At 45.3% G+C, this 24,750-nt stretch overlaps 2 protein-coding genes and 1 pseudogene across 3 annotated transcripts in view; all 3 read right to left on the bottom strand.

Moving 5' to 3' along the window:
- LOC309549090 (uncharacterized protein) overlaps window positions 1-2,287 on the bottom strand; it is a gene marked incomplete at both ends in the record, with an annotated part of 143,098 nt that extends 140,811 nt beyond the window's left edge. The window contains one exon of the mRNA XM_082249103.1: window positions 2,257-2,287. Within this exon, the coding sequence (XP_082105229.1) occupies window positions 2,257-2,287 (31 nt within the window). The remainder of the gene's footprint in view (window positions 1-2,256) is intronic.
- Window positions 1-24,750, bottom strand: part of LOC309550814 — a 567,902-nt pseudogene that overhangs the window by 154,154 nt on the left and 388,998 nt on the right. The gene's annotated exons all lie outside the window — the stretch shown is intronic.
- Window positions 1-24,750, bottom strand: part of LOC309548616 (uncharacterized protein) — a gene marked incomplete at both ends in the record, with an annotated part of 254,414 nt that overhangs the window by 21,442 nt on the left and 208,222 nt on the right. The window lies entirely within an intron of this gene.

Below are 24,750 nucleotides of genomic sequence, written 5' to 3'. Positions count from 1 at the left end.
CAATACAAGACGCACACAATGGCGGTTCAGAAACCGCACAGCGTCCGGTGAGGTAGCCACCTCACCAATCATCCCTGCACCGAACAGGGATGGGTCGTTCACTGTGCCAGGAGCGTTACCTGGCTGAACGCTCGATGGCAGACTGGGAAGCCACTGACCCACGACCTGCGACCAGGGGGATCAGCCCGAGACCCAGTCCGCATGAACCTCTTCGTCCGAAGAACTAACTAATGCTGACAAAAATAACAGCTAAGTAAAGGTAGAGAGAAAACTCAAACAAAATATCAAAAAGAAGAAAGAGTCTGGGACAAAAAGTCCCAGCACAGAGAGAGCCAGCCACTCCTGACAAGCTAGACATTAAAACTGAGATATGGTTGCAGGAAGTAGGAGGGTATTGACTGAGGGGACCACCCCTTGAGGGTGGGATATGTTAAAGCTTTATTGTTAACATATTCTGTTGCCTAGCTACTCCTTCGGAGCAAAGTCTAATACCCCATATGTGACGAATATGAAGAGGCGGCGACTGTCGGAGGACGTAAGAGAAAACCTTGTTCTCTCGACACGTCCCCAACACGAACGATATACCAAAACCTGGGGTCAATGGAATATATTTGTCCTCTCTGATGAAGGCTGCTCTTTAATTAAGGGTGGCAATACTAAAGAGACCTCATGTTGAGTTTGAGGGAGCTTTAAAATATTGGTGGAAAGTATTGCTGTTGTAGGGCCATAGCTTTACCAATGCTAACCCCCCCCCCCTCCACCCCTAATTCCCTTCCCCCCTCATCCAACCTACTTATCCTCTTCTGCCTCTCTAGGTTTCTTTTACTTCCCTCTCTCTGTCCACGACTTATTCGCTTTACTCCTTCCTTCTTCTTTTATACGTTATGCGAAACTGGAACAGACAACTCTGGGTACTTTCTAGTCCTGCATAACTCATCCCATTAGAGGAATTGTAGAACACCTCTTATTCTACAACCAATGTAGATCTCAAACGTATGACTGAATTGTCTTCAATGTTGTAATACACTGTCTCAGCATATGTTCTATAAGGAATGTTACTGTTTATTATGCCTGGAAGTTGACTTTCATATAAATAAATTAATTGAAAAAAAAAAAAAAGAGATCTGACATGGATCAATGGTACAACCTTACCCAACCAAACATCACTAAGTAATAATGCTATTGAAATGATGACAATTTCATTGTTTGGAATATGACGTTATATTGAGGAATGGAGATGGACCTTTCATATGGTGTACAGTATCTCCTCCTCATTTGTTTGGAACATGACGTTACAATGAGAAATGGAGATGGATCTTTCCAATGGTGTACAGTATCTCCTCATTTGTTGGAACATGATTTTATATTGAGGAATGGAGATGGACCATTAATATGGTGTACAGTATCTCCTCCTCATTTGTTGGGAACGGGACGTTCACTATTGAGGAATGGAGATGGACCTTTCATATGGTGTACTGTATCTCCTCATTTGTTGGGACATGACATTATATTGAAGAATGGAGATGGACCTTTAATTTGGTGTACAGCATCTCCTCCCAGTTTGTCTGGAACAAGACGTTATTTTGAGGAATGGAGACGTGGGAAGGTAATTAAAAAAAAAAAAAAAGTATTTTTCAGGAGTCATATGTTGTTCGAGCATTTTAAAGTTTAAAAGAGATCTGTGGTGGAACTGGGTGCAATCACAACACCAAACTATGACAACTAACCAGATCAATGATACCACCCAACCAAACATCACTAAGTAAGCTTTAAACCATTATTGCATAATTACCCGAGCTGATATCTGGAGAAGTTTCTTCCTTTTTAACTGCATCCATCATCCCAACCTCCTCTGTAAACTGCTGATCCCCCCTCACATACGGGATGGTGTGATCTTCCTCTGTGGAATCCTGGGAATACGGAGGACGGGGACATCTCTCTGGTGGATTTCTGTAACTGGATGACTCCACCATGGTGTCCTGGTACTGCTTTCTGTGACCTTTTGGAAACTCTGCCTCCTCCATTACAAAATTCTCATCATCCTCCTCTTTTATCTCTTCTTTAATGTTAACTTGTGTGGAATCCCGGGAATACAGAGGACGGGGACATCTCTCTGGTGGGTTCCCATTACTGGATCCATCTGTAGGAAACACACACACTGACTGAATACATTGTTTCTATGTGTTTATCAGATGATGGGGGATCTAGGTGGACCCTCCGTACTGCTCTCTCCTTTACAATAAAGTCTCTTCTTACCCAGGGATGCGAGGGGCGGCTGATTCTCCATCATGAAGTCTTTGTAGAGATTCTTGTGTCCTAAGAATCTTCTGAGAATCCTCCTCACCTCTCCGGTCAGGTCTGTGTTTTTTTAATAGAGATAAGAGCAATATCATGTGAGAAGCAAGAGAAAGCAAGGTGGCAGCATTGGGTCTGGGTGAAGAGTGGGGGACAGAAGCGTCAAATATTGGGTGTGAGGAGTTGAGATCTTCAATGTTTAAAAAGGGAATGAGGAGTGGGGGACAACAGTGTTAGATGGGGGGTGAGGAGGGGATAGCGTTGTTAGATGAGGGGTGAAGAGTGGGGGACAGCGTGTTAGATGGGGGGCTAAGGAGCGGGGGACAGCGGTGTTATTTGTAGGGTGAGGAGTGAGGAACAGCAATGTTAGATGGGGGGTGAGGAGTGGGAACAGTGGTTTTAGATGTGGGGTGAGGAGCGGGGGGACAGCGGTGTTAGATGGGGGCAGGTAGCTGTGTCTGGGGTCTTCTGACACATGCAGAGTATAGGATGGCACAGACACGGTGGGGTTCCTGGTAATCCAGTATACACAGATCTTGGGGCCCAATTGGTGTTGGGGCAGAGGACAGGATTAATGTTAGTAGTGACGAGGGAGGAAAGCTGCTGAATATTTCCAGAGGTGAGTGTCGGGGTCACCCCGAGCTCTGCCTCTTCCCCAGATAGATTATGAGTACCTCGGCTCTGCTTGGCGAGGGCGCTACAGGAGAGCTGGAGGAAGTTTTGCTGCTCATCCTACTTATGTGATTTCACCGGGGGACTCCAATCTGATTCTCAGTGTTATGCGTTCCTCTGTTTTTTTCCTCACAGCTTAAAAACAGAAGGAGGACATTTTCTTTATGTAATTAAAGATTATATATAGAAAATAATATCTTATTACCTCCTCTGCTGCAACTTCCAGCTACGTCTCCTCTCTTCTTCCTCCCGACTCGCTGACATCACTTCCTCTGTGGACCTAAATCACTTCCTGTCAGTATCTTACATCACTTCCTTTCAGTATCCTACATCACTTCCTGTCAGTATCCGTGTTTGCCATCTGAGAGAAGTCAGGTCACCACCTTGTGGACCATATTGGGATTTTTGTACTTAGCGTACTTACGGTGATTGTAGGCGTATTTGTTCCTCGCATCAAAACAGTTGACTTCTCTCGGTGATGTTTTGGTTATTTGCTCTAACAGGTAACTTTTCAGGCCTTCAGGGTGTTCTCCCTTCATCTTCTTCCCAACAGTATCAGTATTTCTTCCTAGAAAACTACTTAGAACCCCCAAACATTATACAATTGTTTCTTAGCAGAGACCAAAGAGAAAAAAATGGGGATAGTAGTAATTTTTTATGTCACATGGTATTTGCAAACTTAGTTTTTTGAGGAAAAATAAACTTTAACCATTCCCCCAAATGGACTTACCCATACGTCTTTGGGGTTCAGTGGTAATAGCGGGGTGGTGGGTGCACCTACAGGCATCATCCCGGTATCATTTTGTTCAGCCGGCGATTCTGTACAAGGCAGAAGTGATCTTAGTGGATAATTAGCCACTCAATCACTTCTGCGGGTGATGGAAGGAGGTTCCACCCCCTTCCCACCGCCTCTCCCGGGCTCTCCGGTCCCATCGCGGAGGTCGGGAGCGATGTGGCCGGCAGTGATGGCTGCCCTGTACACAGAGATAGGTACTGACATCATTCCCCTCGCTCTGTAACCCTGGAGACCAGGAGCGGCGAGTATTCCCCACTTCCGGTTCTGCCCCTTTGTTTACCTGGCCACCAATCACGGTCTGATTGGCTGCAGGGGGGACCAGAGGAGAGATTTGGAGCTCTAATAGACCCCCGATCTCCCCATAAAGAGGACCTGTCATGCCCTATTCCTTTTACAAGGGATGTTTACATTCCTTTTTAATAGAAATAAAAGTGATAAAAAATAAAATGTAAAGGTAAAGTGTAAAAAAAAGGAAATAAATAGAAAAAATGTAATAAAATAAACAATTAAAATAAGAAAAAAAATGTAAAGCGTCCCCGTGTACTTGCATGCACCAGTGAATGCATATGTACGTCACGCCCACTTATGTAAACGGCAGTCAAACCACACATGTGAGGTATCGCCGCGAACGTTAGAGCTAGAGCAATAATTCTAACCCAAGACCTCCTCTGTAACTCTACACTAGTAACCCGTAAAAATGTTTAAAGCGTCACCTATGAAGATTTTTAAGTGCTGAAGTTTGGCGCAATTTCACGAGTGTGCGCAATTTTAAAGTGTGACATGTTAGGTATCTATTTCCTCGGCATAACATCATCTTTTACATTGTATTAAAACATTGGGCTAAACTCAAGTGTTTCGTTTTTTTTTTTTTTAATTGATGAAAGATTAAAAATAAAAATGCGTTTGAAAAATGGCTGCACAAATACCGTGTGACATAAAAAGTTTAAACGACCGCCATTTTATTCCCTAGGGTCTCTGTTACAAAAAAAATATATAATGTTTTGAGGTTCTGAGTAATTTTCTAGCAAGAAATGATTTTTACAACTATGGTACTTAAAAATATCAATAGGCGATGCTTAAAAAGCCTTCACAGGTTACCTGTTTACAGTTACAGAGGAGTTCTAGCGCTAGAATTATTGTTTCCGCTCTAATGTTCGCGGTGATACCTCACATGTGTGGTGAGATTACCGTTTACATATGCATGCGTGACTTACGTATGCGTTCACTTCTGCACACAAGCACCGCGCAGGGATGGGGGTCTCTTCAATTTTGTTTTTCTATTTTACTTTTTATATTTACACTGTCCCTTCTTATTGTTTTTTTTTTATCACTTTTATTCCGATACAAATAATGTAAACATCCCTTGTAGAAATAAGGATGACAGGTCCTCTTTATGGAGACATCTGGGGTCAAAAAGACCCCAAATCTCTTCTTTAACTTAAAAACAAAAGATAAAAGAAAAAAGATTTACTTCCAGCCTGGAGCAGAAGTGACGTCATGACGTTGCTCCGGTCCTCAAAGGCCAGTCCTAACATTACACTGCTCCATCACCTGTCTATCCAGTCCTGACATTACACTGCTCCATCACCTGGCCATCCAGTCCTGACATTACACTGCTCCATCACCTGTCCATCCAGTCCTGAAATTACACTGCTCCGTCACCTGTCCATCCAGTCCTGACATTACACTGCTCTGTCACCTGTCCATCCAGTCTTAACATTGCCCATTGCTCAAGGAACCCCCAGCAACCTAAGGAGGAACCCTAGGGTTCCACGGAACTCTGGTTGAGAAACCCTGATCCAGGAGATGACTGCATGTGTTGATGCTGACTGACCCTGCCTTAAGCCATGCTGGAACCAAGCACAGATTTCAGCTTTCCTGAATGAAAAGGTAGCTGCCAAGCAGGTCATCAGAGTTACATCAACATCCAGGGGATGTGGTTCTCTCACTTAACCAAGAAAGACGATAAATTGGCTTCCTAGTTACAGTGGAAGGAGAAAGATCCCCCATGGATAAAAAGCAGTCTGGAGTTTTAGGACTGTTCGGTCCGGGTAGAACGTTAAGGAGAATGCTGCGAGCCGGGTCTGTCTTTGATTTATAGTTAACCAGTCCTATCAGGTTGTGGGGGCGGAGCCACAACCCCCCATTGTATGCTGCCATAATGCGCCAGGAAAAGGAACTTAATGAAGGTGTTGTCCTTTCTCGGATACAAGTTTACGACGGGTAAATAGCAGAACATCTTTAGGGACACCACACATGTTTAGCCCAACCTAACATTCCTGCACTTCAAAAAAGGAATTGGTAAATCAATTATTTCTTTTCTTTTCCAATAGTTTTATTGAGATTTTTAACAAAGAGCAGTAAGAACAAAAACCAATAGGTACATCAACATCAATTACTCAAAAAAATTGTATATCAGGTTACATAAATACTGATCAAGATGGTTCAATATATTTGCCTCTAGAACCATTTATTTAACATGAAGAAAGATAAAACCAAAGCTGTGGTCCCTAGGAAAGTATCTTCTCTCACCCTATTATTCCTCACCACCCCCCCCCACCCGAGTCGCACAGGCATGGGAGAGGAACAGGGGCGCCGCTGTAGTGTTAGCGACGTTACCCAGCCTCTCCATCAGAGCCCAATAAACGGGGGGGTGAGGAGACAGATGAAGCAGATTGTGTTGGCTGTATTCCACCTGCAGCACATCCCGGATCACAGAGTAAAGAATGACTTTTAATAAATGCAACGTTACTATAATAGGCTCATGTTCCTTAAAGAGAAACGAGGAGTGGGTAGAGTAAAGCAAAAGAGAGAATAGGACACAAAGAGAAAAAGTGCACTCTATCTTGTCCAAGAAGGCTTTAATGTTAGCATCCTATGAGGCATCTGAGAGGTACGTAATCCATGGATCCGATATTTTATGAAAAGAAGCAATTTTGTCTGGTGTGGACACTCTGCCATGTGAAGACACTTCGACTGCTTCTCCATCTCATGATCTGGAAGGACCTTCTGATGAGGATGTGAATCATTCCCCCGTGGAGAATACTGAGGAGCTAGTGGAAGACAGGAGTTCAATTGTACAAGACACAGAGGAGTCAGTGGGCCCTTCTGAGGAGTGTGAGGAGTCTCAACCTAGTTGTAGCTCTCAAGGGTTGGAAAGTGAATCTGAACCCAGAGATGGGGTGTCATTAAGGCTACGAAGGGAAATACACCCACCAAAGAGACTGACATATGATACCCTAGGAGAGAGTTCTGAAAAACAAATTGTAACGTTCCAACATCCCACATAAGTAACTGCCTCTTCTGTTGGGATTCCCAAGGAAGATGATTTTATTCCACCCGCTGACACTATTAGGTTGGCCACTGATTTCTTGTCGGCCTATTGAGAGAGTGACTCACATTTATTGAACAGTTGTCAGCTTCTATTAGTTCCACACAAGACTGCTGTTAGTTTTATTTCTGTGGTACTTAATAGAGTCTTCCACTTAGAAGTCCCACCATCTTTGGGGACCAAAGACATTAAAGTGGGGGGAGGATGTAGCCAAGTGAAGAAATCGCTACCAGCATAGTTAAGGCTGTTCCTTTAAGTTTGTTGCTTATTTTGAGGTTCTCCTGAAGAGTGGCGTGTTGGATTGTGGAATATATAGTCCAGTGGAGGATGAAGACTGTGCAAAGTGGGCCGGATGGAACTACCCTCCCAGGGAGCTGCTGGTTCCACGGGGGATTATGGGAGTGTCTATAAATAAGGTGTGAAGTCGAATTTTCGCTCTCTTGCCTCACGGACGGCATTCGATGTGGATGTGCCGGACAACCGCTGTGGAGAGCAGAGCGAATAGAGGCCATGGCCTAGTGCGGAGACACCTTGGAGAGGTGGCAGATGTCACAGAGGAGTGACTGATCGAGAGCGGAGACACCTTGGAGAGGGGGCGTACGTTACAGAGAGGTGACCAACCTGGTGCGGAGGACTGTCGGAGAGGAGTGTCAGAGGATTGGGTGAGAGATACCTAATTGTAGTGAGCGCAGCCACTCATGGACACAGTGAAAGGGCCTGTGATGCAGCAGAGACACAGACAGGATTTTAATGTAGTGGAGCGGTTGCCATTGGACACTCCTGATCTTTCATAGTGCTTGGCGAACTGGGAGGCCTCATCTGTACACATACAGTGGTTTATACTGACTTAAGAGCCTGGATTACAAATACACCTTTTTCCCTTTGGATTACAAATATCATTCATGGAATGATTAAAGCTCCTACTGCTGGTGAAGATTAGCAAGACCATGCCCAGGAAGAGACTCATTTAATTCATAGGAAAGGGGGCCCCCTATAGGTGATAGAGTGCACTCTTTCAGGTTTTTTTTTTTTTTTTTTTTTTTTTTTTTTATTAGTGCATCTATAATTTATTCTTCTTAGCTTTAGATCACGTAGAAAAGGGATATCATTTTTGTTGGGTTTTAATTGCTGTGTTCCCACTGGGGACATAAACTCCCACCATTTGTCTTGGTGCCACTGTCACAGGGGATAACAAGTGACGGGAAAGCCAACAATCATCACCGGTAATAGTCTCAGTATGGGGTTGTGTAAAAAATGTCAACTATATAAATGACGAAAACAAACATGTTATATGAGAAAATCCTCAAAAAAGGATGATAAATAGATATCTTTTCTACGTGCCAACGGAAATATGTGCTTTATCTTCAGACTGACGATACTTAATTGCTGTGCCAGGTCTTTTTGTAATGTGATCTGCTTGGCGATTTCCAACTGCCCTGGAGTGTCGGATAGCTTATTTTCCTGGAGTACCATCCAATATTTTGGCTTAGAGGAGCACTTCATTAGCCAGCACATAAACAGTTTGTCTCTCTCTCTCTTCTTTTTCTTTTTCAATAATTTTTATTGAGAGTTTTATGCATTAACATTAGAACAATAACAAAGAGTGCCACGTAGGGGCAAGGCCATCACTGCAACAAGCTGTAACAGTACCCAGGGCAAACAAAAAGAAAACAGTGGTTACACACTCAACCTACAAATTAAGACACAGAAGATATGCTACACAAGCGTAACTCCCTGAGCAGGTAAAAGAGCACATATTTGCAGTCATAGGCCCTCGTACGGGAGCCCCCAGTGATAAGTAGAAAAAATACAAAAAAGACAAAGGAAAAAGGTAAGAGAAGAGAGAAAAGAAGAAGTAGAAAAAAAGGGAAAAAGAGTGGACCCAGCTCCGCGCCCCGCCCCCCCCACCCCAAAGACCTCTCTCAAGCCGGCCCCGTCAGATAGCTGAGCCATGGCTCCCAAACCCTGTCGAAGTTACGCATCCTGTCGTCCAGCTGAGCCGACAGTCGCTCATTCACCATGATCCAGGACAATTTATGCCTCAGCTGCTCGAACGGGACCACAGGAGACCTCCAGGACCTGGCAATAGTAATTTTTGCTGCTGTAAAAATAAAGGTAATAAGCCTCCTCTGTGCCCTCGTGGCCGCCTCCACTTTCTGACCCAGGAGGGCCTGTTGCGGAGATTTAACTAGGTTCACCTGTGTCAGGGAGTACACAAAATTGTACACCCTGATCCAGAAACGTCTCACCCTAGGGCACAGCCACCAGACGTGGAACATAGAGCCCTCCTGGCCGCAGCCCCGAAAACACAGAGGAGATGCTCCTGGTACGAAGGTGGCAATTCTAGCTGGCACCATATACCAGCGTAGCAGAACTTTATAGTTGGCCTCTATAATGGAAGTATTGATCAAAGACCTGGAGGCCTCCTGAGCCATGACATGCCAGTCAACTAACTCCAAGGTATCCTGGATATCGGCTTCCCAACGGACCATGTAAGGAAGTTTCACCGGCGAGTCAGATAACACATTATAGATCACGGAGATAAAACTACGTAGGTTATCATATTTGCGACACAGATATTCTATGGGCGTCATTGTCGTCAGGTCAGAGAGGCGAGATAGAGCTCGTACATAATGATCAATTTGAGTGTACCGAAAATATTCAGATTGAGGTAAGTCATATTTGTCAACCATCTGCTGTCTCTTAAGAAAGCCCCTATGATCACAGAGGTCCGCTATGCGGATCAGGCCCTTGTTCGTCCACCATAGAAATGATCTGGGGGAGAGACCCGGGGGGAACCCACTATTATTCAAAAAGGGGGCCATGGGGGTGTGAGGAGACCGGAAAGCATGTGTCCTGGACAACCGATCCCAGACTGCTAGAGAGTGGGACAATGCCGGGCATAGAATTGGAGGGCGGTCTTTTGGCAATAACCACATAATTTGGGAGACCTCACTACCCGGTACTGAGCTGGCCTCCAAGGTCATCCACGCCGTAGGGGACCGATGAGAGTGAAATTGAATCAGTTGGGCCAACTGGGCCGCATAAAAATATTTCATCAAATCTGGCACCCCCAGACCTCCCCTGGATTTAGGGGTATAGAGCGTTTTTTTGTTCACCCTAGGTCTCTTGTTCCCCCAGATAAACGAAAGGACCTGGCCCTGAAACTTGAGCACATCTGTCCGGTGCAGAGCCACTGGCAGTGTGCGAAACAGATATAGCACCCTCGGGAGGACGTTCATTTTAATCGAATGCAGTCTGCCAAACCATGAGGGGGGATGCAGTGACCACCTACCCATGTCCTCCCTCAACCGGGCAAACAGAGGTGGATAGTTTTTAGCATACAAAGTGTGCAGGGATGGAGTTAAATTAATGCCTAAATAAGGGAGGGAATCTGAGTGCCACGAAAATTTAAAGGAGTGCTGTAGCGTTACCACCGTCTCAGGGTCCAGAGAAAGATTCATAGCCTCCGACTTAGCCTGGTTAACACGCAGTCCCGACACTAGTGAGAAAGAGTCCAGCAGGGCAAACAGGTTAGGCAAGGTCGTGAGAGGAGAGGAGACCACCGCCAACAAGTCGTCCGCAAAGAGGACGCACTTATGTTCGGAACCCCCACAAACCAACCCCCTAACATCCTGTGAGGCCCGGATTTTTAGCGCAAGAGGTTCCAGAGCTAGAACGAAGAGGAGGGGTGAGAGGGGGCAACCCTGACGGGTGCCCCTTCGTATCGGGATAGGTCCCGAGCAGTAGCCCTTCAACCTTAGGATCGCCTTAGGCGTGCTGTACAGGGTCCGTAGTAAAGTAAGAAAGGGGGAGCCAAAGCCAAAGCGAGCTAAAACATCAAACAAGTAATCCCACGAAAGGGAATCAAAGGCTTTGTGTATATCCAATGAAAGAAGCATACCCTTACGAACTCCCCCCCCATCCCAGTCCGATTGAATCGCAGAGATAATGTCCAGGACCCGCCTGGTCTGGTCCGAGGTCTGACGACCCGGGACAAACCCGGCCTGGTCAGGGTGAATATATGTGGCCAAAAAGGAACCCAGTCTAGCTGCCAGAACCTTTGCTAAAATTTTCAGATCCGAGTTGATCAATGATATCGGACGATAATTATCACAAATGCTATGATCCTTTCCCGGCTTAGGGAGGACATGAATATATGCCACATTTTCCTGAGGCGGAAGCGATTCGCCGGACCGGAGAGCATTAAAGAGAGCACAAAGGTGAGGGGTCAGAGAGTCCTGGAATTTACGATAATATGCTCCCGAAAAACCATCTGGCCCAGGGGCCCTGGAGGGGTGCAGGCCCTTAATAGCCTGGATCACCTCCGCTTCCGTGATCGCACCGTCCATCAATGCTGCATGGGATTGGGATAGCATAGGCATAGCGAGATCCGCGAAAAAAACGTCTGCCTGGCCCCGATCGTAAGCTGCCGGTTCACGATAAAGCTTGGTATAAAACCTCGCAAATTTGGACGACAGCAGGTCCGGATTACGAGAAAGCGCCCCCGTCCGCAAGCGAAGCCTAGGAAGAGCCGACATAAAAGGGCGGGGAGCCAATTTACGCGCCAACAGCGTGGTTGGTTTGTCACCCATGGTATAAAATCTGTGGCGGGACCATCGAAGACACTTCTCAGCTTGTGTCGTGAGGCTCAGATTCAGAGCCAGTCTAGCCGCATCAATCTTGTCCCTGAGGTCCAGCTGGGGATGCGTCTTCTGCTCCTGGAGCAAAGCGGCAAGGGCCTGTTCCTGTATTTTGACGGTGCTCTCCCGGTTACGTTTTAAACGCGCCGCAATTTGGATCAGTTTACCGCGTATTGTGGCCTTATGGGCAGCCCAAGTTATTATCGAGGAAGTCTCCCCCGTATTATTTTCCTGAAAAAACAATTTAATATCTTGCCCCACCTCCTCCACGACCCCGGGGTCAGTCAGCAAAGACGCGTTCAGCCGCCACGGGGAGGGACCCGGCCGGGACCACAGGGCCTCGAGCTGCACCAGCACCGGCGAATGATCCGACCAAGGAGTAGACAAAATTTTGGCCATGCACATATGCGGAGCCAGAGCAGAACTGGCAAACACATGGTCTATCCTGGAGTAGGTACCGTGTACATGAGAAAAATATGTGTAGTCTCTCTGGGACGGGTTATATTCCCTCCAGAGATCCAGCAGGTCCCAGTCGTGGAGGAGGCGAGCCAGTTTGTGTCCATTTTTGGGCAAATGCTTATATCTAGGCCTACCCGGGACAGACTTGTCCAAGGTGTGCTCCAGGGGGAGATTACTATCCCCCCCCAAGATTACTCTACCCTGAGTCTTGGGGAGTAAAGTACGCAGCATATCATGGAAAAAAGCCAACTGACCCGAATTAGGAGTATAATAGGAGATAAGGGAGACCAATTGGTCATCAATCAGCCCAACAACCATAAGATATCTACCCTCCCTGTCCCTGACCACAGTAACCGGAGAGAACAGAACCCTACGTGAGAAACAAATAGCTACTCCCCTCTTCTTCTCCTGACCCGAGGACAGATAAAACTGTGGGAAGTGGGACGAGAGGTAACGCGGAGCTGAGGTTTTGGAAAAGTGCGTTTCCTGTAGTAGTAATATATCGGCTTTTTGGCGTTTGTATTCCAGAAAAGCCTTGGTGCGCTTCACCGGGGAATTTAATCCCTGCACATTATGAGTAATTATTGAGAATTTAGATGAGCCCGAGGGTGGCATGGTAGTCTGGCAGACTGCACTCACCTGAAAGCATCCCAGTAGGTTTCAATCGGCCTCTAACCGAAGTCCGGAGTCTCCCGAGGTCCCGGGGTGTCACCGTAGGGCCGGCGCGCAGAGTCAGGGTCCAAGAACAGAAAAGAAAAAGAAAAGAGTTAGAGAAGGAACAAGAAGCGGCAGGGGGAGTTGCCCCCCTCGCCGCACAGGCATACGATAAACACACAACTAGCTGTACATGGGATTGGAATTCCCCCAGTTCCCATATCTGGGGAAGTGGACGTGAGGTTGCCCTCATCCAGGGATAAGGGCAAGTTCACCAAAGTGACATGCGGGAACACCCGGGCCACAACCCAAAAAAAGAACTTATAGGAGGGAGGATCAGCTGAGGAGCAGGGAGACCCCGCTTCCCGAGGACACCCCCATTCCGGAGACAGCCAAGGTGCCGGGCGACCCCGCCTACCCCACGCCCCAAAGTGGGGGCCACAGGATCCCTGCCAGGCCACCCGGCAACCAACTTCCGAGCCACCCCCAGAGAGGTGAGACTCATGACATCAATGGTTAATGAAAACATCAGATAGGACGAAAAAATTAAAATTGTGAACATCCAAAACTAAATGATTTTACCAAGTTCAGTCCTGCTGGTGCAAAAAAGAAAGCAAAAAAAAAAAAAAAAAAAAAAAAAAAAAGAGGGGAAAACAACAAAACAAAACAATAAGGGGGGATATAACACCCCACAAGCTGTAAACAGCCGTGTACAGCTGGTTTCCCCCCCCTAACCCAGCCGCCGCCGCAATTTCGGCATTGGCCGGGATTGACAGGGTTGGGAAGCACTTACTAAAACTGAAAAACTGAACAAAACAAAAAAAAATATTAAGTGGCAAAAAGGGAGCAAGTAGGACCAGTTCCCGAGGTCTCTTCATGTCTTGCGGTTGTTCTTCCGAGACGCCTGAGAATCCTGACGAGACCACACCGGAGACATGGGGCGCCCAGGTCCGGCAGCCGAAGGCGGAGAGCGAGGTTCTCTAGACAGGAGGCCCAATTCCAACAGCAAGGACTCCCCATCGTGGAAGTTAGCAAAGGAATGATTCTTGCCGCCATAGGAAAAGGAAAGTCTGAAAGGAAAGGACCAGCGATATTTGATTTGGTGGTTCATCAGTTGTTGCAACAATGGCTTGAGGGTCCGACGCTTCTGCACCGTGGAAGGGGCTAGGTCCGTGAAGAGCTGTATTGGAGAGCCGAACAGGGAGAGATCCTGACGATTTCTAGCCGCTGACATCATCTTCTCCTTAATCTTATAGTAATGCGGTTTCAAGATTATATCACGAGGAAGACCATCCTGCCGAGGCGCAGTTAGGGCCCTGTGGACCCGGTCCACCTCAAGCTGATGAGGAGTAATATCGGGGATCAAGTCTCTCATGAGGTCCTGTACCGCTCCTTCCAGGTCCTGATGTTTCTCTGGAAGACCCCTTATGCGCACATTATAACGGCGCGATCTGTTCTCTAGATCTTCAATCTTTGAATAGGCTTCCTCCAGTCTGTCATGTAACTGAGTTACCATCTTAGTGTTCTGATTAACCCTTTGTAGAGAGCCATCCATCTTTTGTTCGATAGTATCCAGCCGCGCCCCAAAGCTATGCAGGTCCTGCTTGATGTCTGTTGTAATTATAGCACAAGCCTTGGACAATTCCTGTTGTAGCAATGTGGAGAAACGAGCCAGCAAAACTGCATCCCCCGAGTAGGGGGCCTGGGGTGGCGTTGGATCCACATTCGGGGGGCTAGGTTGGCTGAAAAGGGAGTCTGCCAGCTCGGCCATGTTCCTATCCAAAGAGGAGCTCGGGGAACATGAAGGCGCAGGGTTGCCAAAGGAGGCTGCAGGAGATGATGCCTGATACCCCGCAGCCATGCCCGGGCTCAGCCCCGACTGACCCGATTGCTGCGAGGAGAAGGGGTCCCCCAAATCCTCCCGGAAGGGAGAAGAGGTTGTCAGGCGTGGAGATGCCGGATCCGGAGGCTTCTCCTGGGCTGCAGCCTGGCCGCTCCGCGCGGACTGTTTGCTCGGCGCCATCTTGGGAGAAGGAGACTTGCTGGCCGGAGCGGGCCGTGGAGTGTCCCGCTTATTGCTCTGCTTATATTGCCTCTTCCTGGGTGGACCCGTGCTCCCCCGCCTCATTGCAAACCCACCGTAGCCTAGTGGGGTGAGTTCGCCGGCTCCCGCCGCTAATTATTGCTGGGTTGTGGCCGGTGGTGTGCGGAGCGCAGCTAGGACATGTCCTCTCCCGTGCCCGCGCGCATGCGCACCTCACTCTTTCAGGTTTTATTTAAAATTGATATGGAGTCTCTTGAGATATATCTATGCAGCTGAGTTAGTCAGATCTAACTTTAGATAAAACAGTTAGATGAGATTCTGAGTCTTGGGCCACTCAATGATTCTGGGACTTTAAGATTCAGAATCTCACTTTGGTTCTTTACACTCATGTTTCCTGTTGTGTTGAAACTATATCTGTTCATTTCCTTAAGTTAGTAAACTGATATATTGTTATTCAAGTGTCATTGTTGTTTCTCTGAACTACCATGTGTACTGTCTGATGGCTAAGAAGGCTTACTTTATAATTAAAACTTTTCCCGCACTCTGAACATGAATAGGGCCGCTCCCCTGTGTGAAGTCTCTGGTGCCGAAGAAGGTTTCCTTTTCTACTAAAATATTTCCCGCACTCTGAACATGAATGAGGAAGCTCACCTGTGTGTATTATCTGATGGCTGAGAAGGTGTTCTTTTTGATTGAAACATTTCCCGCACTCTGTACATGAATAGGGACGCTCACCTATGTGTATTCTCTGATGCCTAAGAAGGTTTCTTTTACTATTAAAACATTTCCCACAGTTTGAACATAAATAGGGACGCTCACCTGTGTGTATTTTCTGATGGCTAAGAAGGCTTACTTTATGATTAAAACTTTTCCCGCACTCTGAACATGAATAGGGACGCTCCCCTGTGTGTATTCTCTGATGCCTAATAAGGACTCCTTTATCATTAAAACTTTTCTTGCACTCTGAACATGAATAAGGATGCTCATCAGTGTGTATTTTCTGATGGCTAAGAAGGGTTCCTTTATGATTAAAACATTTCCCACACTCTGAACATGAAAAGGGAAGGTCACCTGTGTGTATTCTCTGATGGCTAAGAAGGGATCCTTTATGATTAAAACATTTCCCACACTCTGAACATGAATAGGGAAGGTCACCTGTGTGCATTCTCTGATGGCTAAGAAGGTTTTTTTTGTGTTTAAAACATTTCCCGCACTCTGAACATGACAATGAATTCTCTCCTGTATGAACCCCTTTATGGTATAAAGAAGATTCCCTGAGATGAGATGGTTTCCCGCACCCGTCGGCACTGTCAGATATTAGAGGACTATGTGAAGTGTCAGGAGATTCCAATGATCTCCTCCAATGGTGAGGTCTGTCATGTATATTATGAGGAACGGGATTTACTTCTGGAGAAGATGCCATGTCATTATCTTCTGTAGTCACATCTTCCTCCGATGTCCTTCTTTTCCCACCACAGAGTCCGTCTGTCAGAAGACAAGAAAAATTACCAAGAGTTTTCCACACTTCATATACACTGCTCAACACTTTATAAATCAGAGTATGACATCAAGTCAGGGAAACTCCTGCGATATTCATCTGCTCAGTGAAGTAGCAGAGGGGGTTGTTACCAACAGGTGCATTAGATGGGCAACAATGAGACGACCTCCAAAACAGGAATGGTTTTACAGGTGGAGGCCACTGACATTTTTCCCTACTCATCTTTTCTGAGTGTTTGTCACTAGTTTTGCATTTGGCTGGGGTCAGTGTCACTACTGGTAGCATGAGGCCATACCTGGACCCTATAGAGATTGCACAGGCAGTCCAACTCCTCCAGGATGGCACATCAATACTTCCCATTGCCAGAAGGTTTGCTGTGTCTCCCAGCACAGTCTCAGGAGCATGGAGGAGATTCCAGGAGACAGGCAGTTACTCTAGGAGAGCTGGACAGGGCTGTAGAAGGTCCTTAACCCATCAGCAGGACCGGTATCTGCTCCTTTGTGCAAGGAGGAACAGGATGAGGACTGCCAGAGCCCTACAAAATGACCTCCAGCAGGACACTGGTGTGAATGTCTCTGACCAAACAATCAGAAACAGACTTCATGAGGGTGGTCTGAGGGCCTGACGTCCTCTAGTGGGCCCTGTGCTCACTGCCTGGCACTGTGGAGCTTGATTGGCATTTGCCATTGAATACCAGAATTGGCAGCTCCACCACTGGCACCCTGTGCTTTTCACAGATGAGAGCAGGTTCACCCTGAGCACATGTGACAGACGTGAAAGGGTCTGGAGAAGCCGTGGTGAACGCTGAGCTGCCTGTAACATCGTTCAGCGTGACCGGTTGGGTGGTGGGTCAGTGATGGTCTGGGGAGGCGTATCCATGGAGGGATGCACAGACCTCTAAAGGCTAGACAATGGCACCCTGACTGCCATTAGGTATCAGGATGAAATCCTTGGACCCATTGTCAGGCCCTATGCTGGTGCAGTGGGTCCTGGGTTCCTCCTGGTGCAGGACAATGTCCGACCTCAGGTGGTGAGAGTATGCAGCCAGTTCCTGGAGGATGGAGGAATTGATACCATTGAATAGCCCCCATGCTCACCTCAGTCTGTTCAGGAGCTCAGTGATGTCCTGGTCCAGATCTGGGAGGAAATACCTCAGGACACCATCCGTCATCTCATTAGGAGAATGCCCCGGCGTTGTCAGGCATGCATACAAACACATGGGGGACATACACACTACTGAGGACCATTCTGAGGTCCTGCAATGACATTTCACCAAAATGGACTCGCCTGCTGCATCATTTTTTTACTTTGATTTTCGGGGTGTCTTTGAGTTCAGCCCTCTGCAGGGTGATAATTTTCATTTCCATCAAACGATGTGGCATCCTTTCCTTCCTAACACATTACCCAGTCCATACCAGTATAGATCCTAACACATTACCCAGTCCATACCAGTATAGATCCTCACACATTACCCAGTCCATACCAGAATATATCCTAACACATTACTCAGTCCATACCAGTATAGATCCTAACACAATACCCAGTCCATACCAGTATAGATCCTAACACATTACCCAGTCCATACCAGTATAGATATCCAGCATGATATTTTTCCCCATTGAGATCTGATGTGTTTTCTTTTTTTTTTTTTTTGATTATAAACTTTTATTGAAAAATATATTCAATACAAACAGTATAGTAAATGTAAAATTTACATAAAGGTGTTTCATCAATAAAATATTTTAAGTAATAGGCATGTGAAAAAAAACATACAAGCGATAAAAAAGAAACAATAATTAAACAAAATATAAAATGTATATCCGTTCTTGATGGCAATATAGCGTTGTAAGAATGATAAAATATCCAAGAGTAGAGTGAGCAAGTTAACAGAATACGTGGGAAATCGTCAATATGTAGATTACCTCTTTCGCCTCAGTGAGAGGCGTCCAACTAACATAAACCATGGGCATGGTGTGGTGGAAAACAGAGATATCAAGTAATTGTACAGACAACATATGTTGATTGGTTAAGTTGATGTGATATTCATGTGGTTAGGGAACATTTGTATATGTACCAAGGAGTCCATTTTTGATCAAATTTGATCTTAGTGTTTGTGATGGTATTGTTCCATTAGTCTTATATCTTCTATTCTACTGATGACCTGATCAAAGGGTATGAAAGTTTCTTTCCAGTGTTTGGAGATAACCCATAACATTGCGATGCAAATGGTATGTGTTAGGCGTGTGAGGTCTGTGGTAATTTCTGGAATATTTTTGAAAAGTAGACATTGCAGGTGCAAGAGTGGAAATTTACATCCTGTAACTCTCTCTATTAGATTGAATACTTCCTGCCAGACATTTTTAATTTTGGGGCATTCCCAGAAAATATGTATCAGAGAGCCCACTTCATTACAACCTCTGAAACAATTTGGGGAGATCTCGGGGTAGAATTTATTCAATTTTTTGGGGGTATAATACCATCTCGTGAATATTTTAATAGCCGTTTCCCTCACTCCTAGGGATTTGGTTGTCTTACACATATTTATCCACATGTCTCGCCAGTCGGCTATTGATATAGCAGTCTGTAGTTCCGACTCCCATTTAACCATGTAACCAAGTTTTGTATCTGGATCACAATTGTTAAGTGAGGAATATATTGTAGAGATATGTCCCCTACTTGAGAGATCTTTTAGACAAATATGTTCATATGTGCTGAGAGGAGATCCTGAAGGCTTAGGGTAGTGTGATTCAAAGAAGTTTTTGATAAGGTCATAATTGAGCTTTTCCGATAGTGGGATATTTTTGGTGTGTAGTAACGACTCAAAAGAGAGGAAAGTCCCACCATCATATAAGTCTAGTAATGAAGTCAAATTATTTCCGGACCACCATGCGAATCTCTCAGGGGTAATAAATGCTTCAGAAAATCTGGGGTTTCCCAAAAAGGAGGTGCCGAGAGGGGGATGAGATGCGAAGGACCATTTTTTTATGACAAGTCTCCACATCCTGAGAGCGTCAGAAACGATTTTATTACGGGAGGAGATTTTGCGTATAGGGACTATGTGGTCCCATAGTAGCCCTGCTAAGTGGTATGGGGCGACTGAGTTTTCCTCAAAGTTAATCCAAGGTAGATCTGAGGAACGATCGTGCCAATGGGCCATTTGGGCCAATCTACTACTAATATAGTAAAACCATATATTAGGAAGGCCCAGACCTCCAGTACGTTGGTGATGATATAGTATGCTCGCTGCATACCTGGGTTTTTTGTTGCCCCAAACGAATTTATTGATTATAGATTGTAACTTGGTGATGTATGCTTTGGTAAGGTAAATGGGAAGCGCACGGAACAGGTATATAAATTTAGGAAGAATGGTCATTTTGATCGCTGTGATCTTACCTAGAAAAGATAGCTGGTATGAGGACCACATTTGGAGCATACCTCGTATCTTGGCAAGCAACGGAGGATAGTTGGATTGAAAAATAGAATTGTAATGTTTATTAAGTTGTATTCCCAGATATGAAATCTTCTCGGAGGCCCAGACAAACGGGAAAAGGGTCTTCAGATGTAGGGTGTCGGACTCTGAGAAGTTAATTGGTAGGGCTACCGATTTGGATAAATTGATGCTAAGACCTGAGATTCCTGCAAAGCTTTCTAAAGTATTCAATAGATTGGGTAATGTGGTGAAAGGGTCTGGTATGTACATGAGAGCGTCATCAGCATATAAGTTTAGTTTGAATGTCTCGGAGTTCTTTCTATATCCTGAAATTCCAGTATGTCTTTTAATCGAAATCGAGAGCGGTTCGATGGCAAGGGCAAATAGAAGTGGTGATAAGGGGCAGCCCTGTCTTGTGCCCCTGCCCAAAGGGAAGAAAGATGAGTTACAGCCCGGGATCTTAATTCTCGTTTTAGGATTTTTATATAGAGCAGAAAAGCCATTTAGAAACTCGTTAGAGAAGCCGAATCTGGGTAGTAATTTTCCAAGATAGCTCCAAGTGACACTGTCAAAAGCTTTGTGTATATCCAGTCCTAATAGTACCAATTGTTTTTTAGATAAATTTGCGTCTTGTATAATGTTGCATGCAAGTCGAATGTTATCCGTAATTTGACGGTTGGGGATAAATCCTGACTGCGATGATGAGATGAGTTTTGGGATAATTTGGGATAATCTAGAAGCGAGGATTTTACTGAATAATTTAAGGTCGTTATTAATAATCGAAATTGGCCTAAAGTTTTGGGGGCTAGAAAGATCCTTGTTCGGTTTGGGGAGAAGAGTCATGTTTGCTAGGGACATTTCTTCTGGGAAGTCGTTGCCCTTAAGTATGTGATTAAAGAGTATTGTAAGTTTAGGGGATAGAATAGGAGTAAACTTTTTATAGTATGAAGCACTGAAGCCATCTGGGCCCGGTGCAGATGAATTACGAAGGGATTTAATCATATTAGTTACTTCAGTTTCTGTAATGGGGGCATTTAACTGCTCTATATCCAAGGGAGAGAGTGATGGGATAGGGATTTCATCAAACCAGATTTGAGAGTGTATTGGTGTGGCGTCAGAGGGGGAGGAAAGTAGTGTAGAATAAAATTTTTCAAAAATGCTCAAAACCTCCTTGGGATGAGAAGTGGTCATTCCTGATGATGTATTTAATTTATATACGTGTGGAGGTTTTAACGTTTGGTTCAATTTCCTTGCCAGCATTGTGGAAGCGGTGTTACCATATAGTAGGAATTTGGATCTTGAGTGTCTGAGGGATTTCTCTGCATTATCTGAGAGAATGTTATTTAATTCTATTCTCTTTTGGTCAATTAATAGCCTGGTGGATTGATCATGTAATGTAATATGATTTCTATACAATAATTGTAATTCCTTGGTGAGATCTTGAATCTTAGCGGTACGTGCACGGTTTTTTCTAACTGCTAACGAGATTAATTTACCTCTTATATAGGCCTTGTGAGTGACCCATGTGTTTGGGATTGAGGTGTCCACAGTAGGGTTTAATCTAAAAAATTCGGATATGGAATCGGAGAGTTCCTGAGAGTCTATCGGATTGGCTAATAGGGAGTCATTAAGTCTCCATGAGAAGGGAGTAGGAGAGAGACCTATTCCTGATGTGTCATATAGCACCATATGGTGGTCCGACCACACGCATGGAACAATGCTAGCAGAGATCGAATTGGCTAAGACCACTTGTGAGCAATAAATGTAGTCAATCCTAGCTGAAGAATTGTGCGGGTTAGAGTAGAACGTAAACTCTTTGGAGCCCATATTAAGACACCTCCATGTATCTACTAACTGTAAGTTATTGAGTCTACGCTCCAAGGATCTGGGGAACGTCTTGGAAGTCGAGTTTGGGTTGCTTCTATCCATGGTGGGATGAGAGACCATATTGAAGTCACCGCCTAGGATAATGTGGGAAGAGTGATGTTTTTCCAATATGTTAAAAAAATCAGAGAAAAATTTAACTGTGGCTCCATTAGGGGCATATATATTAGCTATTGTTAATTCCTTTCCCATAATGCGTCCCTTAATTATTATAAAGCGACTTTCTGTGTCTCTATATACTTCTTGGACATCCAGCGGGAAAGAATTATGAACGAATATTGCTACACCTCTACTTTTAGAGGAGTGTGTGGTATAAAAGGCCTGGTTATATGTCTTATGGAAGTATTTGGGGTGATTGTGTTCAGCAAAATGCGTCTCTTGGAGCAACAGGATTTTGGCGTCCAAACGCTTGAACTGGTGAAAAGCTTTCCTGCGTTTATTAGGGGAATTAAATCCCTGCACGTTATGTGAGACTATTCTAATGGTCATTTTGAGGCGAGAAAGTGGAATTTGCTATGGTGGGGTTTTAGGGTGATCGAGGTGTCTAAGAACCCATCCGTGGAGTTCAAAATTTGGAAGGGCCGTGGAGTAAGTGAGGGCGGACCCGGGGGATGAAGGTCTAGGTTGTGTAACTCAGGGACATCCTGTGTCCGGAAAAGGTTAACCCAAGCACATGTTAATAAAAGGCATTCTGGATAACTGTAGGTATTGAAATGTCTGTGGATATACGTTAATAAATATGAAAAACTCAAAAAAGCAAAACTATAAAAGGTCAAAGTTTAACAAGTAAGATAAACCATGGATCAGTAAACCGTTAAGGTACTGATAAAAGAGTAACATAAATGAAGGATAAACTCCTTCTAAACAGGCGACCGAGAGCCAGCAGCAGAGCAGAAGGAGAATCGGCCCATAACTGGGAATCAGAAAGGGCTTGACCTCCCCGCGACCACCAGTGGCCACCGGTCGACTGAGTGGGTACAACATGTACAAGCACGGGACCTCATTTAGGCCTCTTGAAGGATCCCTTCGAGGAGAGAAGGGAACAAAATTAGTGCAATGTCTGGTTATAGGTGGTTCTAAAAGAACCTAAAGGGAACATCATCGAGAAAAATCCAACAAAGATAGGGAGAATAAGAGGGTTGGGGGGGGAGGGATGCGGGTGTGGAAGGGAGGGGGGGAGGGGGAGGGAAGGAGGGAAAAGGATCAAAAAGCATACATTTTGGTAGTATATAAATCCATAACAATTATATTTCCTTCATATGAATTCAAGATCGTGTGGAAAAATATAAGGAGTATTAAAAAAAAGAAGGAAAAAAAATGGAAAAAATAACTTGCGGATTAGGATGAGAACACCAAAAGATCTTGATAGATGTTAGGAGCAAAGATTGATTGGAGTCAATGATCTTCAGATGAGGGTTCCTTGCAGTTCAGGATTTGACCATTAGGTGTCTCCCTTTGTCCACTGAACAGTGAATAGTGCTGTGGAGTATATTGGTACTGCATGGGAAAAAATTAAAAGGAAATGGGGAAAAGAGGACGGGGAAGAAAAGAGAAAATATGAGGGAATAAAATAAAGAAAGTACGTCAGATAAATCTCATGCTTAATGTTTTTTTGAGGAATCTCCAAGTATAATTCCGCAAAATTCTTGATTCCTAAGAATCAGATGATGTGAAAAATAGCAGAAAGCCTCAGATCCTGTCATTACGTGGTCTTCTGTTTCCTCTTCTAGAAGCCGGGGTTTGCCAAAGCGGTGAAGGTCTAGGAGCAGGGGGGGGTGAGGGGTTAGAAGAGGGATCCATCAGTCCTAGCTTAATAAGGACTTCACGACCCTCTGGGATATTAGTAGCCACGTACGTGGAACCATTGTGAGGGATTACAAGCTTAAACGGGAAACCCCATTTATAACGTATACGTGCAACTTGTAGGATTGTCGTGATTTCTTTTAGATTGCGTCTTCTCTCCAGTGTAGCCTGTGAGATATCCGGGAAAATCTGAATTTTATTGCCGTCGATAAGGATATTTGGGGTGTTCCTCGCAGCCCTGAGGATTTCCTCCTTGGTCAGGAAGTCCTTCATACATAAGATAATATCCCTTGGTGGTTTATCAGCAGGGGGTTTTGGACGGAGGGCACGGTGGATTCTATCACAAGAAAACTGGGACTCCATTACTTCAGGCAAAAGCGATTTAAACAGGCGATTTACTGTGGGTATGAGATCGGTATAGGTTTCAGGGATCCCCCTTAACCTCAAATTATTACGCCTGTTGCGATTGTCCAAATCCTCCACATGTGCCTGCAGCTGGTTAAATTCTGAGCTTAACACCTCATGATCTCTGCTCAGCTCTCTGTAAGCTAGGGACAACTCATCATGCTTTGCCTCCAGCCTGTCTGTTCTTCCTCCAAGGGCAGAGATCTCCTGTGTAAGGGTGGTCTCTGTCTTGTGGAGCTCAGCCTGGAACTTTGCCATCAGCTTAGTGCACATAATTTCCAGGCTATTATCAAGGTCTTGTTTTGTGAGGGGAGCAGGGTACTCACAGTTTGCAGGGGTCAAGGAAGTCTTAGGAGCTGAGGTCTGTATGTTGCTGCCGACATGCACAGGAGGAGGAGGAGGGGTGGCGCCATCTTGCTCCATGTTAAACTTCTCCCGGGCTCTTAGGAGGTAGTGAGTGAGGGACTTCTGAGGAGTCTTGCGTTTTTTCCTCTTGCAGGAAGACATGCACAGGAACTGTGGCTGCCAGGGGGTGATCTTTGAAGGAGTTTCGGCGGTGGTATATGGCCCCTGTAGCCGGGATCACGGCCAGAGTGAGTGGAGCAGCAAGTTCAAGCCGCCATCCGTCCCGCGCCGCGCATGCGCACCTCGAGATCTGATGTGTTTTCAAAGTGTTCCTTTCATTCTTTTGAGCAGTGTATGTTGGTCGAGCATTTCAAAGTTTAGAAGAGATCTGACATGGATCAATGATACAACCTTACCCAACCAAACCTCACTATGTAATAATGCGATTGAAATGATGACAATGTTATGGTTGGGAACATGACGTTATATTG

Source organism: Pelophylax lessonae (genome assembly GCF_965119305.1).
Source record: "Pelophylax lessonae genome assembly, chromosome: 1".
Classification (NCBI taxonomy): domain Eukaryota; kingdom Metazoa; phylum Chordata; class Amphibia; order Anura; family Ranidae; genus Pelophylax; species Pelophylax lessonae.
Note: the sequence above shows the minus strand (reverse complement) of the source record. Positions and strands in the feature narration are given on the sequence as shown.